This window comes from Ovis aries, chromosome 9 (genome assembly GCF_016772045.2).
Source record: "Ovis aries strain OAR_USU_Benz2616 breed Rambouillet chromosome 9, ARS-UI_Ramb_v3.0, whole genome shotgun sequence".
In the NCBI taxonomy this organism is placed as follows: domain Eukaryota; kingdom Metazoa; phylum Chordata; class Mammalia; order Artiodactyla; family Bovidae; genus Ovis; species Ovis aries.
In genome coordinates this window covers 67402009-67417925 of record NC_056062.1, presented here as the reverse complement: position 1 = coordinate 67417925, position 15917 = coordinate 67402009, and the positions used below count along the sequence as shown (strand labels likewise).

The 15917-nt window shown below is 41.0% G+C and overlaps 1 protein-coding gene across 2 annotated transcripts; it reads right to left on the bottom strand.

The window, feature by feature from the left end:
* Positions 1-8138: 8138 nt before the first annotated feature.
* KCNV1 (potassium voltage-gated channel modifier subfamily V member 1) lies at positions 8139-15374 on the bottom strand. 2 transcript variants are annotated; one of them, XM_060393470.1, is made up of 4 exons: positions 15207-15374; positions 13623-14989; positions 12231-12760; positions 8139-8716 (listed from the first exon to the last, which is right to left on the bottom strand). In XM_060393470.1, the coding sequence occupies exons 2-4, from the start codon at positions 14087-14089 to the stop codon at positions 8205-8207; spliced, it is 1509 nt and encodes a 502-aa protein (XP_060249453.1). In that variant the 5' UTR covers positions 14090-14989; positions 15207-15374; the 3' UTR covers positions 8139-8204. The 2 variants fall into 2 exon arrangements, with proteins under 2 accessions (XP_060249453.1, XP_012039348.2); XM_012183958.5 differs by having other exon boundaries at positions 13623-15374.
* Between the last annotated feature and the right edge of the window lie 543 nt (positions 15375-15917).

The window sequence follows — 15917 nt, the reverse complement described above, 5'->3', positions numbered from 1 at the left end:
TGAATTAAATAAGGCAAAATACCTTTTTTATTAGCAGTTGTAGAAAATTATGAATTATATTGACAAATTTATTTTTTCCTTGAAAATACTTTAGGCAACATCAAGTCAGTTTGCTAAATTTTCAATTATTTTTTGATTTTGGAGTTTCAAAAGTTTTTAGAAATGAAGAAATAAGATCAAGTAATTCTTTTCTAGCCAATGAGTGCTTCTGGCTCATCCCCTCCAAGTCCCTTTCTACAGTTCTTACAATCAGCTATAGTGCCTTTTTGCAATGTGTGTAGTTCTTGCTTCCAACTTGTGAATTTTACTCTAATATACTCTAGTCTATTGTATGCTATGCTATCTTATATCTTATCCCATCTGTTCCATTCCATTTTATTCTACCTCCATTCCATTCTATTCCATCCACTCCATTAAGAAAATTTTCCCTAAAGGAAAATATTTTTCCATTAAGAAAATAGTGGTCACAACTGAAAGTTTATTTCATCATCCTTTAATGGCTTTTGATCTGTAGTGAAAAAAAAAAAAAAACACACTCTGTATGTTAAAATAATTCAAGTTGTTTCCAAATCTGGGAGTAAGAGCTATTAATTACTTTTAAAAGAGATCTTATTTTCATATTAAAATGATAACAGAGGAATACCATACAGGTATGGAAAACGGCTCTAGCATTTTTTTTTTTAATTACTTTTATTTGACTCCAAGATGGGTGTTTTGGTTTAAAACACATTCTTTGATCCACAAGGTCTTTCAACCTTTGAAATTTGGAAGAAGATCGCAAAAAGCTGCTATTATACTGTCCTGGCCAATTCTGGTATGGATTGACAAATTGTGCTCCAATTCTTTTTTTGTTTCTAGATCATAAATTATCCCGTTTATGTAAATATCAGTTTCCTAGCTCCTCTCTCTGCACATGTACAATATTCTTTAAAGACTATCATATGAAATTAAATGTAAAACTCTTGCTCTGTGCTCTGAAAAAGGGCTCTAGAAAATAAATGTTAGCAATGGGTAAGAAAGGTGGTTTTGCTAACTGAATCTTCAAATATGTCTGCTAAAATATCCCTGAAAATTTATTGAGAAGATAATATAATGAGTGCCAAGTGGAGATATAGGACCTATTTGCCTGTCTACTTAGGAATTTGGAATCAAACAAATTTGTTTCTTTGAGTTATTTCTTTGGCATATTTTATTAGCATGTGTGAAAAATTAAATAGAGTGTTTAATCAAAATTGAGGGTAGATGAATAAGTTAAAGTCATTTAAATGTCCATTGATAATAGATTTCTTAGAATTATTATTATAAAGTTAAATATTCCATTTTAGCTTAAAAAAAGAAATTCCACTGCTATCTGTAGAGATTTTTGTAAGGAGCAGCTCTTTCCCTTTGTTTAAAATCTTATAATAATTAGCTCATGTGAGGAAAGAAGATATGAGTACAGCTAAAGGTAGAAGAATGGCTTTTATTCACATTTTATTCCTTTATTTTTCTTTTCCTGAGGCTTGTGGTCAAGGTGGTACAATTGTATGTGAAGGTTATTATTATTTTTTTTAATTTGAGGAGCAAGTCCTGTTGAATGAATTTCCTGCAAAGTATAGTTTCCATAGCAACTGTAACTGTCTTTTATTTTCACATGTACCATTTAGAATTAGTTGACAATAATAATTATAGTCTAAGATAAAACATTTGCTATACAGCAAAGACATGTGTAAAGACATGGTTTTGGGAAAATTGTCCTAGTTTAGAGAAACTGAAAATAATTTTTTAGGAAAATTCAATTTTCTTACTTAGACAATTGAAATTCTATCTACATATCCAGTGTGAAGTATTGAAGCATTATTGATACATGCAAAGAACATTTTCCCTCCCATAGTTCAAAATTACATTTGTTATTCTAAAATTTTACTCCTCAATCTCTCTCTCTCTCACTCTGTCTCTCAGTGTGTGTGTGTGCATGGATCAAACTTATCAAAAAGTCTCCAGTTCAACTATTAATATTACTTCTTTGGAAATATTTTGAGCATTGAACAACAGAATAATGTAGAAAATACACACTTACCATTATTCTCTTTTACTTATAAAATCTCTGAGACTATAGGTCTTCTAAAGAAGTCAAAGTAAGATTTTATAGAACTGGAAGAAATGCCCCTCGACTTAGAACACGAAGAGGAAATCCAAAAGTTAACATATTTCCTGTATTACTTTAAATTTAGTTGCATCATATTGTTGAAGACTAAATGTATTTATCTACTTCAGTGGTTTCATATAAATTAAAATATAAATAGGAAAGTATTTTTCAGTCATTGGATTACTGAGTGCCCATTTAAATAGTACCATACTGAGTGTGATGTTACCAGTTCAGAATGAGATTTAAATTGTTTTGAAAATTTCCCCTGCAGTATCACTTTATTTCTTTGTTCAAGAATAAAAGTAAAAAACTTGACAATGACAATTCTGTGCAGCATAACTAACTATGGTGCACTCTGGACACAGTAATAAAATGTTTCTAGATTGTACAAGCTTTCTTTGAGGTAGAGAAAAGCATAAGCAGGTTAAAATTCTCTTTGTAGCTTTTTTAGGCTGTGAGGGTTTCGTGGGGGAAAGTGTGTGCTGCGGTGGGGTGCCCCCGCGGATAGTGGAGGAGGGAGGGGATGACTACCAACTGCTATTCTGAGACCAATGACAGCCATGAATGCTCTACTTTACTAATTCCTTTTTTCATTGTTTTTATTCACAAAGAGAGGCCTGTAGGATCCCTGGAGGAAGCAGACCTGTGCAGTTCCAGGGCTTGACCGTGGTGGCTGTGAATATGCACCACTCACGTCTCCTCCTGAGGGCAGCATGGTTGACTGATCACTTGAGCTATTGCCCATTGAGCCAAGTTTTAAAAAGAAGCGGGGCTCCTTAATGGGCTACTTTTTCTCAGGACTCTCTATCCACTCCGTGGAAATTTTCTTAGAATTCAACTGTAGTCAGAGACCCTTTTGACCTAATCCTCATCTTTCCATCTTCTCCTCAGGTATCAGACCTGCATCATGGTCTGAAGGTTCTTCCCATTTTCTCCAGATTCCTCCTCTTCATCTTTCACAAGCTATTTTCTTCTACAGTAAATGTCTTGCACATAATTACAAATAATCAGCTGCTGTGGCATCTGCTTCTCAGAGTGCTTGATCTGATATTGATTTTGGGGGGGAATATCAATAATTTGGTATCAGATGTGCTCATCATGAAGTATTATTGGATGCTCAGTTGTAACCATTGAATAGGCAGTTAAGCACACAAATCTGAAGATGCAAGAAGTGAGACAAGAGGTCTATTCTGGAGACAGGAATTTGGGAGTTGACCAAGTATCAGTGGTACATAAGCAATAAAATGGGATGAGTTGGCCAAGATAATGATGGAAATAGTGAGAAGGACAGGCCTGAGGATTAAGCCCAGACTGACCCTCTCAACCAGAAAAGGTGAATGAGCAATGAGGTAGGAGGGAAATCAGGAGAGTGATAGGCTGGCAGTCAAGAGCAGAAAGTTTTTCAATTATGGTGAAGTCTTTAATTAACCTTGTAAATGTTGTTGATGGACCAAGGGATATGAAGTCTGAGCATGGACAACTGGATTTAGCAATTATGGGGGTAATTGCTGACCTTAAGAAGAAGGCTGTAGAGGAGATGTATGGTGGGAGATGGATTTGAGTGGATTATCAAGAAAGAATTGGGGGTGGGGGGAGAGTGATATTGTATAGAAATGAAGAAAATAGTATACAGAAAGCTCTCAAGAAGTTTTGGCATAAAGGAGAACAGGGTATTGGGTGTTTTTGTTCATTTGTTTGCTTTTGTTTTGTTTCTAAGATGGAAAAACATGAAACTATGTTTTCTATCTTGATAGGAACGATCCAGTAAGGAGGGGGGAAAGAGATGGTATAGCAGGGAGAGGGGAAAGGCATTCTGAAGCCATGTCCCCGAGTTTCAGAGAAGAGTGGACAGTTCAACTCTTATAATAGAAGCAAAGGCAGATTGAATAGGCACAGATGGAGGTAGGTGGATAAATGTGGGTGCTGGCCCTTGTGGAAAAATCTCTTCTAACTGATTCTATTTTCTGAGTGAAAGTGGAATCAAAGGGAGGTGTTGGAGGTTTATATTTATCTAGAGAGAGTGAATAGCTTCAGGAATTGCAGCATGATTGCCTTGCGGCATTAAGAACCCATTTGGGGTTTAGGCATGAATGTAAAATGAGAGCAGTCAGCACACACTGGCTTTTTCTGTCTTCATGATCGGCTCTGCAGGGACAGCAGAAATAGGCAATGGGTTGGAATTAATTAGGGTTTGGATTTTACCAGTTGAATACTGGGAAGGAAGAGAGGGGCAATGGAGTTCAGGTGGTCAGCAAGGGAGTGATTTTAATACAAGGCAAGAGAGGATACGAAGACGGTTAGCATCCAAGTTGCCCCAGCATCCCTAAAGACATAAGCAAATGCCAATGGAGTTTGTGAGTAAAATTCTCCTTAAGTGACATTTTTATTAATGTATCAGCATGGCTCAGAGACAGGTTTGGGAGTGCGGGTGCTTTTGCAAAGGAAAATCACCAAAGGAAGCACTAGAATACATCATTTGCCAACAGATAGCATCCTGGACAGAACCAAAGGGCTGATAAGGCAGAGATATTAATGGCTCATATTTCAAAAGAGCAGGCTTTTCATGTTAACAGAATGTATCAGTGGAAATATTTGTCAAAACAGTAAGCTTACTCAGTGATAATGTTTTGCTCAGATAACTTGGGCCAACATGTATATTTTCTGCAAGAACTAGTCAAAAGATTTTAACGAAAGAAAGAATTGCACATTGAAACACAGCACTGAGATTTCTACCTCAGTTAAATTCTTTGTGCATTTAATACATTATGCTTTATACTAATTTGCATTAAAATGGTAAATGCAACTATTTCTTGTATCAATATATATAGAAAAAATCCCAGTAAAACTTGAACTTGAGGCCACTTCTACCATACATACCTCAGTAATTTCTTAACATTGCTCCTTTAGGTACTCAAACATTACCTCTATGCACTCAAATGTTTTTAACTGCTGCTGCTAAGTCGCTTCAGTCGTGTCTGACTCTGTGCGACCCATAGACGGCAGCCCACCAGGCTCCCCTGTACCTGGGATTCTCCAGGCAAGCATACTGGAGTGGGTTGCCATTTCCTTCTCCAATGCAGGAAAGTGAAAAGTGATAGTGAAGTCGCCTAGTCATGTCCGACTCTTTGTGACCCCATAGACTGCAGCCTACCAGGCTCCTCTGTCCATGGGATTCTCCAGGCAAGAGTGCTGGAGTGGAGTGCCATTTCCTTCTCCTGTCTTTAACTAGTGTTCTTTAAATAGCCTATAGTGAAATTATTTATATGTCCAAACAAATTAAATATTGTTCTATAGCAATTATTCTTAGGCTTTTGACAAATATCAAATTTTTAAAATACTGGAATATAAAATTACAGTTCTTGCCTTGATTTGTTACTTAAATTTGGTTTGCTTATATGTACAATTTATTGAATAGATACACCAATATTTTATATAACAGCAAAACTGACAAAGCAGTAATATTTTAAAATTTCTTTTGAAATGTCCACATCTTAACAAAATTTATACAGCTCACATACCACATTTCTGGAGAACATATTAGAATTTTTTGCAGTAGGAAAAGTAGATGTGTAATATACTTTTTCATTTTCTAGCTATTAATTATTCTAAAGATAATATTTTTCTTGTCTAATTGTGGCTACATGGTGTGACAACAGTTCCTTTTGATGCACCATTCCACCTTTGAGAATAAGCTGATATTTTTCTTAAGGCATATTGAATCTCTCTAGCCATAAGAAATTGGCTTACTTGCCCCTGAAGGGTATCTCTGTGCACAGTGTATATGGGAATAATGAAATCTGTCATATACCTTCGAGGAGTATCATTTTCAGGGACCAGCAGGTTGGAACTCATTCCTGGTTCTGGCACTCTCCATGGGCTGTGTGAATTTGGGCAGGTCCCTTCATCTTTTTTTGCTTCAGCTCTGTCATCTGTGTTCCCCTCGCAGTCTTGAATAGAATATTAAATGCAAGAGAACAGGACTTGATCTGGTTTAACAAAGAATCTCAAGCCCCAGCACATAAATGGATCCTGAATCAATATTTGTTGGATGGATAAATATATAACTTATATAATTAGAAGAGTTTAGCAACAGTAATTATATAATAGGAATACCTTGAAGATACAGTGACAAAATACATGATGAGTACAGAGCACAGCCTGGATCTCTTGGGGAGAGTTCTAGATAAGCCAGAATGAGTTTGCCTTCTGTGTCTATTTCCCCTTCAGAGTGTGGGTGCCACTTATATTAGGACAAGTGGCCCTGTGGTATGCTCTAGCACCTGGGAATTGTGTAAGAGGGAAAATATTTATTTTATTACTACTCATATCTCTTAAATATTTCATAATATTTGGGAGAAGTGGAAACAAGCCAAATGGATTAAAGTATTTTAGCATACAATTTAAAACTCATGCCATCAATGAAAACGTTTTTAGAGCTTAAGTATGCATATCAGAAAGCTAGAGGTAGTGTATATGATATTTCATTGATTTTAAGATGCATATTTTAAATTTTTATATATCCAAAATCTGGATGCATTTTGCAATCAGTGGTATCTTATAATTCATTGGACTTTCTTTTGTTCTTTTTCATGTCTTTTCTCTCTTCCTCTCTCTCTTCTTTGTGGTTTATAATAAGGTATCCTTAAATAGATTTAATGACATATTATACAGACGTATATTAAATTTGTCCTTCTCAGTGTTTATTTCTTACCATAACTCAACCCTAGAAAGGACCTGTTAGGCATTTTTCTAATTTCCCAGCCCATGGAATATTAATACCAAAGATATACGCTATAATCTCTTTGTGTATTGCATGGATATATGTGTTGTATGAATAAAAACAGTAGGATTTTTTTGTCCCCCTCCAAGAAACAATTTTTGTCCCCTTGGGGACACTATTATATTCATTGAGATTGCAGGTATGAAAATAATACTCTGTATTATTCTTAGTTTTTGAAATCTCATTTTTAAGAACATTGGAAACCATAAAATAATTCCCAAGTTTAGAATTGTTGGCTTTAATTATATAACAAACTGACTAGGAATTTTATTGTATCCTGAAATACTGTCAAAATGCATGTAAAGTTGAAACATTTGCTATTTACCCCAACAGTCAGAAAGCTGTCCACAATACTTTTTGTTAACAATTAAAAGATTGTCAAATTCATCCAATGGTATCATTCAACATAACATTCTCATATTATGAAATAAGATGATTTAATAACTTCAGTGTATATACATTTAAGATCCTCACCACTTCGTTACTTACAAAGTCACCATTTTAAAGACATAACTTGAACACCAAGTCAATAACGAGATATTTAAAGGCCATCTAGTTTCCATGGAGTATAAAGAGATATTGCCTTTATGCTCCACATATGTACTCCATGAGACGGATGAGGAAGTGCAATTCTCAAAGCCTTTAGTTAGCACTCTTCTACTGCAGCCTAGGTAGTTTTTGGATTCTACCTTCAAAACTAATAATGGAACACATAACTCAGTCCATTTGGGACCAATGTCTGCACCAGAGGAAAGATAGGCACTCAGTCTATGCTCATCAGATCAGAATTTTCTCTCGAAAAGCTAATTGTTATATTCAGCAGCTTTAACTGTTCAAGAAAAGAGTGATTTACTTACTTGGAGAATATCTTTTTATAACAAAATTGTTCACCATGATCTTCAATGTTCACTTATCTTTGCTCTGGGCTATGCCATTTAATGTCCATCCTTTAAAATTAGAAGTGCAAAAGACTCTAAAAATTAGTGATAGGAAAACGTTTAATGTTATTGTATCCATTACACTATTATTTTATATTTGACAATTCTAACACATGTCTATTGGCTTTGTTGCCTTGGGTGGTGTTAAATGGTTAGTTTTAAGACTCAAGTGTGTCAGAACAATGTGCCATTATTTTGGGGGGATGTGGACTATTCTAGTAGACCAAGCAACGTGTCAACTAAAATGAACACAGGCAGGACTCAAAAGAGACTCAGCAGCAGTGTACAGACATCCATATCAAGGCTTTATCAATCAAGTTAGTTTTACACAACTTTTGTAAGTAAACTGAAAGTGAATTCAAAACCAGAAATCATCTCCTCCACTGCTCCTAGTACTTGCTCTTTCTCTGCCTTTCAATCGAAGCATCTCCATGATACTCCGGGCATAGACATCTCTCAAGTTCACACTGATATATGAGTCAGTAGCTATATTCTTGGTAAGTTTCTTCAGAGCCTCACGCTGTCTAACAGCTGCTTCCTTGAGCTTCAAGGTGAAGTAGCAAGCAGAGAAGCGGTCGTTAATAATAGCAATGGGCAAGGCCAAGACAAGGATTCCCGATAAGATACACATGAAGGCCACAATCTTGCCCGTGGTGGTGTCTGGTCTTATGTCTCCATATCCCACAGTAGTCATGGATGTTGTGGCCCACCACCAGGCACAAGGGACACTTGTGAACGTTGTGTCGGGAATGCTCTGCTCAGCAAAATATTCCACGGTTGAAAATATAGAGATTCCCACAGACAGAAACAGGAGCAGCAGGCCAACTTCTTCATAACACTGGGTGATTGTCATTCCAAGGGAGCGTAAGCCTGTAATAGAACAGTTGGTGTCAGTCACAGCCACCCCTTTTCCCTTCCTCTGCCCATTTTCTCTCCCTCTCCTTCCCTGCTAGCCATCCCAAAACATGCATTTGACATTTCCTATGGCTCCAGCATTGGGCAAAGTTCTGGGGGTACAGAGGTGATAAGTTACAATCTTCAGGAAGTTCTTAGTCTAGTTGATGGGGACTGATTGAGAAGGCTAAAAATAAATATAATTAGGTTCATTCACTCACTTATCTATTACACGTGCGTGTGTGCATGCTAAGTTGCTTCAGTCATGTCCGACTCTGTGCGACCCTGTGGACTATAGCCCACCAGGCTCCTCTGTCCACGGGATTCTCCAGGCAAGAATACTGGAGGGGAGTATTCTCGCCATGTCCTCCTCCAGGAGATCTTCCCAACCCAGGGATCGAACCTGTGTTTCATAGGTCTCCTGCAGCGGCAGGCGGGTTCTTTATCATTAGTACCACCTGGGAAGCTCCTAGCTATTAAACACCTACTATTTATACAAAAAATATGAGAGAGGAGAAGAAGGGCAGGCAGGGGACATTCGATGGCACGGTGTCCTTCATGCAGTGTGAGCCTCTGCAGCATTGTACGAGGAGGGCTCTTTTGGCCAGGTCTGCATTTTGATGTATCACCTTGCACACTGTTCTAAGGCAGTTTTATGCTGTCTCCTTATATTTTATGTGTCTGTTTTTCTCACTTTCCTGATAACACAAGTTTAATACAATTAGGGGCATCATCATCTGAAAGAGCCAGAAGAATTAAAAGATGAGAATGAAGTGAAGCAGTAAAAACAAATTAGGATTCAGGAAGAAAATTCACAAAAGAACATCAAATCTACATGTGAGGACATTCTTAAAGGGGTAGCACGAGGGGTTCCAGTACTCCTCCATTTCAGTGGCACCCATTGAAATTTTTGTCCTTAATACCAAAGTTATAGCAAGAGGAGCCCATTATAGGATTGCTATTTGAATAAGGTATCTTCCCTAGCACTAGAGATACTGATGAAAGTTTATTCATATTTTGAAGTCATATTAACATGATGTCACAATGATATTGTCTCAAAAGTGCAAAGTAATACCTCTTGGAATTACGTTTAAATTTTTATTCACTAGAGACTATTTTAAATACATTAAAATACTATTTTTGCTCTCATTATTCTGAATTTTGTTCTTAGAATTTTGAGATGTTCTTTAATTATTGGCCAGCTATTTTAAAAGACCAATGAATATAATTTGAGATTTAACTTTAAAAGGCATTTTAAATAATATCTTTAGAATACCTTTTAGAAAACTGGCCTTGATGTGTCTGTATTGAAGTGGATTTCTGAAATTGAGAACATATGAAGAAATGCATAGTGTTTGGAAAGACTGTTGTCATTCCAATGTTCTAGACAGTTCATTTTGAAAAGAAACAAAGTGGCCTGAATTTCTGCCGGTTATATCAATTAACTCGGATCATCCTAAAAAATAACAGGAGATAGATGTTATATTTGTTATGCCATTTTATGGGTGAGCAGACCAAGGCACAGAAAAGTAGCATATTTAGTACAAAGTAACAGGCCAAAGACTTAAAACTAGGCTGTCTGGTCCACCATTGTCTTCTTAAACCGTTATTTCATAATACTTCTCAATTTTATTTACAGTTAATACCTAGAGAAATATGTGCTCTATGTTTATATTTTGCTAAATGTAATGCTCAAGATAAAACTGTCAACTATTCATTGCAACTGTTCATATCTTTTCAATAAATTAAGACTTTATTAATACTTCTACTTGCCTTAGAACTGAGAAAACCTTTGAAGAGGTGACATTGTGGAAATTACTATTATTTTCTTTTTCCTTTCTTTTGGGGAAAAATGCAGTCTTTACTGGGTGTTTTTAAATTGAATCCTGTGAAGAGTTTATAAATACTAGAAGAAAGCATCCCATTATGGGTGTCAGAAAACAAAGAGTGGTACTTCTAAAAGTTGTTGGAAACCCCATTATCAAATCCCTAGTATGTGAGGCTAGCTAGGAAAATACACTACCAAAATTATATTAGGAACAGTCCTCGTTTCCTCAGAGATGTGGGGAGAAAACATATCTGAGGTTCATTTCTTCCTAGATATATAAGGAGAGATCTCTACCATCAACTCCTTTTAGGTGACCAGTCAGGCATATATCTAGGGAAATCAGTGGGAACAGGAGTCTCTAGTCAGTTATTTGTATTTGTATGTATTATATTAATATTGTATCCTATTCCAGTGTTTCTGAAAGTGTTTCTCAAGACCACCTACATCAAAGTTAGCTTGTTAAAATGCATGCTTCAGGATCCAACCCCCCAAACTAAAATCTGAGTTTCTGGAGTTGGGGCTCAGAATTTGCATTTTAACAAGCTTTTCAAGGGATTCTTGTTTTTATTAAAGTCTAACATAAGGGTACACATATGTGCTCCAGAACATCTAACAGACGGCAGGGCCAGTCACTGAGAATCCCTGCCCTTAGGGATGGAAGCATCATCTTTAGTGGATTTGTATGATTTCCTCTGATTTGCCTATAATTTTTCATGTACAATTGTGTGTGTGTGTGTGTGTGTCGTGTAGACATTTCTCTAGAGAGAGTGTTCTTTAGATTTTCAAGGCTTTATGGATACATACAAAAAGCTAAGGCATTCTTGTTACTGTCTCTCTTATGCCTCCCCAGTTCAGGACAAAAAAATTCTCGGATACTAGACAGGGCATTTAATTTGTGTCTTTAGCTTTCTTGTAAGTGCTTCCCGGATGGTTCACAGTGAAGACTCTGCCTGAGATGCAGGAGATGTGGGTTCCATCCCTTAGACGGGAAGATCCCCTGGAGGAGGAAATGGCAACCCACTCTAGCATTCTTGCCTGGGAAATCCCATTGACAGAGGAGCTTTGTGGGTTACAGTCCAAAGGGTCGCAAAGACCCTTTTACTTTTAAAGCAAATATTTACAGTTTCCCCCCAAATTATGAGAAGGCCCCCAGTGCCCAGTCATCTCTTTTTGCATAGCCAGAGAAGGTCCTGGAGGACTGACTTTCTCTTCTGCCAACAAACTAGTGTGAAAAACATTTCCTTCGACACAGAAAAGAAACTGGCTTATGTTCCTATATATCATATATAATTTGTGCATATCTTTTTATGTGCTGTTTATGCATATTTTATGTAGCACCTTCCAGAAGCAGTGTGTCTTTAATTTTTGTACATCTTCTGGGCACCTGGGTTAAAATAAATTAAAATGAACATATGGTTAAATAGTTTCTCACATGTCTTAAGGAGAGAAAGTGTATGAGAGGCAAGTTGTCCTCTCTTCCTGCGATAACAACCTCAAGGTTTTGCATTTCAGTACCTTTCTGGAGATCATAATTGGGTGCAATATAGCAGGTGGTATTCTGAGCGTCAATTGAGAGTCAAGAGCCGCTTCCCTTGGACCCTGGTCAAAGCCCTAATGCTTAAGAACAACAGCGAATGAAAAGGCATCACGAAACCTGAATACCTGTGGAATGCCTGCCCAGTTTGAGCATGCGCAGAGCCCTTAGCAGCCTCAAAACCTGAACGATGCGCCCCACGTTTTCCAGCTCCTGTGTAGTCTGGCTCCCACTCAGGCTCTCTACCAGGAGAGTGATGTAGAAGGGCAAGATGGCAAGGAGGTCTATGATGTTCGGCACCTTCCTCAGGAAGCGGCACCTGTCCCTCACGCACAGGAAGCGCAGGACAAACTCCCCCGTGAACCAACTGATGCACACATACTCCAGGATTTCCAGCAGCTGTGGGTCCAGCCAGCTTAACTCGGCTGACATCAGGGCCATGTTGACGATGGACACCGCCACAAAGATGATGGAGATGACCCCAAAGATTCGGGCCGCTGTGCACGACCCAGGCTTCTCCAGGATGTTCCAGAGCTTCTGGCGGATGGTGGGGCAACGTCCCTGGGAGAAGTCCTGTTCACTCTCATGCTGACTCTCCTGGTCTTCTGTGTCCTTCTTAAAGTCTAACGTTTCACTCAGCTCCTTTCTTCTGAAGTATCTTTTAGGGAAGACAACCTGGTGATTAGTCTAACTTTTTAAAAATACTGAAGTGAAGTGGGAATTAAACTCGGCAGTGAAGTCATGCTTCTTAATTCAGTAACATGCAGAACAAGTTCATGCCATATTTTACCCAGGCTGTCTTTTCACAGGACTCAAATGTGAAAGATTATTGCTTTTAAAATGGTGCTTTTGTGGTAGAAGTTTATACAGAATAAATTATACGTAGCAAAGCTACTTTAGATTAATGCATTTTACGACCTACTTTTTTCTTGTAACAAGAACAGAAGTTTGCAATAGGGAATTTTTTTTTTTAATGTGGGTAATGGAAAGATATTCATGATGAAATGGTAATAATAGCAAAGTAATTGCAAAATAATAGATCACCAAAGTGCCACACTTATTCACAAAGAACCAACTTTCTGTCTTCTGGATTTAAAGCAGTTCTTTATCCAAGTTTTAAAACTGAAGCCTCCTAAGTGTGATAAAGCACCACTCTCTATACTGTAACCTACATCCTTTTAGGTGCATTTTTTGGGAGCATAATTTTTGACTCATCTTTACAATCACCAGATATTTATTGCAGGCCTGACCACTCTTGATTACAAATGAATTAGCATACCTTCACTAGAAAAAGCAGAAAGTTCAAAAAGTTCCATCAAAACTTGGCTTTGATGCTTTCCGGCCCCCACTGCCACCCTGCCTTCTTCTGGCTCCTAAACGGCCACAGGTAGTATTCTCAGGCCTGGCTCGAGCGAGGCTTGGATGAAGTCTCAAATCTTGCCCCCGCCGCCCCATCCCTATGGCGCCCGCTGCCCCGCCCCGACCCCCCCGCGCCCCCGCCCCCGGCGCCTCGCGGGTACCTGTCCCGGCAGCAGGAGTCAATGCTGAGCTCGTCGATGCCCCAGTACTGGATCTCCTGGAGGAAGGAGAGCGCGCAGAGCTGCTCCATGACGTGCAGGCGGCCGGTGCGATAGTAGTGCAGGACGTAGCGGAAGGCTTGCGAGCTCCGGTCGAAGAAGTACTCGTTGTCCACGGGATTGGCGTCGTCACAGAACTCCAGGGGGCTGGGCACGGCGGCCAGGGCCCCGCGGCGCCGGCACGAGGCCACCACCACGGCCAGCTTGCCCAGGCGCGTGTGCGGGAAGCAGGACAACGCCTGCTGCGAGAGCACAAAGCGGCTGCCGCCCACGTTGACGGTGAAGCTGTCCCCGAGCGCCAGGGGCTCCCCTTCACCCTCGCTGCAGAAGACGCTGGAGTCCAGCGAGGTCAGGGAGGCGCTGTCCAGCGAGGAGTCCGGCGGCGCCCGGCCCCGGGAAGGCAGCTCCATCCTCGCCGCCGCTGCCGAGAGCGCCTCGAAGTTGAGGGGGAGGGGGTAGGCACGGCCGGGATTTCCCGGGCTCCCTAGGGGGGTTCCTCCCACCCGCGAACCTTTCCTCTCTCCACCCCCCTGTGCTGGTTCTCCCTCTCGCCGCTAGGGAGCCGCGAGTGCGCGGGAGCCGCGCATCCGTGCCTGGGATGGAGACGAGGGGTGGCGCCCTAGGGAATCGCTAACGTGCGGACCAAGCCGAGGACAGCCGCCGGGCACACAGTTGGTCGCCGTGGTCCTTCTCGGACTCACTACCCGCTCTCCAACTTTGTAACTGAGACCTCCAGCCCGGAGGTGTTTGGGTGGAAGGCCTCGCGGCCGCTGGAGCGGGTGGGGAGGGGACAGAGGAGGGAGGTCTACCGTGGAGGAGGGCTCGTCGAATCTTGAAGGAATGTAAGCAAGGGGGTGGGCGAGACTCACGCCCGCCTGCAGGGGACCAAAACGAAAAGTTCAGCAGCAAAGGAAGGGGCTACCGGGTCTGAGTCTGTTGCAACTTCGGGATGTATATTCCTCCCTCTTCTCTTGCGGCGCGGCCTCATAGGCCTCCCGGGGAGCGGTCGCTGGAGATGCGCGCACGTGGGGGAGGGTGACCTGGGCGCGCGAGGCGTGTCATTTGCTGGCATTCACTCTCAATCACTCTGGCACCCTCCTCTCCTAATTTTTGACCTCCTGGTAGGGAAATGAGCGCAGTTAACGCTGACTTTTGATTAAGTCTCAGCGAGTCACTGCGAACCAGGGGTCGCCGTGGCCAGCTCCCATCACATGTTGAGACACTTCGCGCCCTTCGGTTCAGCCGAGTCTGTCCCTACAAGTTTCTTGGAGAGGAGATGTTCTGGGCGCGTTTCTCGGCACACAGTGAAGCTGTCATTTTAGGAGAAGGGAAGGCAAAAAGACAAGGACTAGAACAGGCGTGGGCTGGGGCAGGAGTTTAAATAGGAACGACAACTCGGCAAAGGGAGAAGCCGAGCGCCGCGCCCAGGTGAGGCTAGGAGTGCATCCTCGGGGGCCCCCGGGAGTCGCGCCCTGGCCAACCTGTTGGACATGGGGCTGGAGTGGGGAGGCGGGCAGGGTGACTCACCTGCTGCTCCGGGCACATCTGGGTTGCGCTAGGTGCTCGCTGCTGGTTACGGAGCCTAGGTTTGATCCTCTGGATCTACAGGAGTCTGACTTAACAGGTCCAGAAGCAGAGCTGTGCTCGCCACCGAGTTCTTCTGGTCTCCACTCGTCGCCACGCGACTCGCGGCTCCGGCCCCGCGGCTGCGGCGGAGGGTGGCCGCCCCCGCCCGCGTTCCCTCCCAGCCCCCGGCGGTTCCCGGCGCCAGCTGTGGGGAGTGCGGGGAGCGGAGGGAGCTGAGACCGGAGGAGGAAGTGAGGCGCTCGGTGACTCTGAATATTGCATTCATCTTTAAGGCACTTCAAGGATCCTATATTAGATTCCCGGTTCCCTGAATCTGTGCGCTCAGGAATGCTAAGAACAAAATTTTCAGCTGTGTAACTGCCCTAATCCTGCTAAACTCAGGGTTAGGGAAATTATGTTAACTGCTTTGGGTGGCATGGTTCAAGGTTTTCCCCATTATTTTCAGCAAGCTTCTGGAAACCTTGCCTTTTTTTTTTTTTTTTCAAAAGTCTTTGCAAAAATGAGTGAACCATACTTATTTCCTTTCTTCCGCCCTTGTAAGTAGTTTTACAAAGTATTTATCTAGCCAGCAAAGGCCTCAACACCTTTTTTAGTAAAAGTTCAAGTTTTAATTAAAAAACACTCAGTGTTTACTGGGTGCTTACTTTAGGC

Coding starts and splice junctions, on each gene's coding strand:
- KCNV1 (XM_012183958.5), bottom strand. CDS start 14,089: ATGGAGCTGCCTTCCCGGGGCCGGGCGCCGCCGGACTCCTCGCTGGAC. Junction 12,761..13,622: donor GACTCCTGCTGCCGGGACAG/GTACCCGCGAGG, acceptor CTTCCCTAAAAG/ATACTTCAGAAGAAAGGAGC. Junction 8,717..12,230: donor ACTGGGCAGGCATTCCACAG/GTATTCAGGTTT, acceptor GTTCTATTACAG/GCTTACGCTCCCTTGGAATG.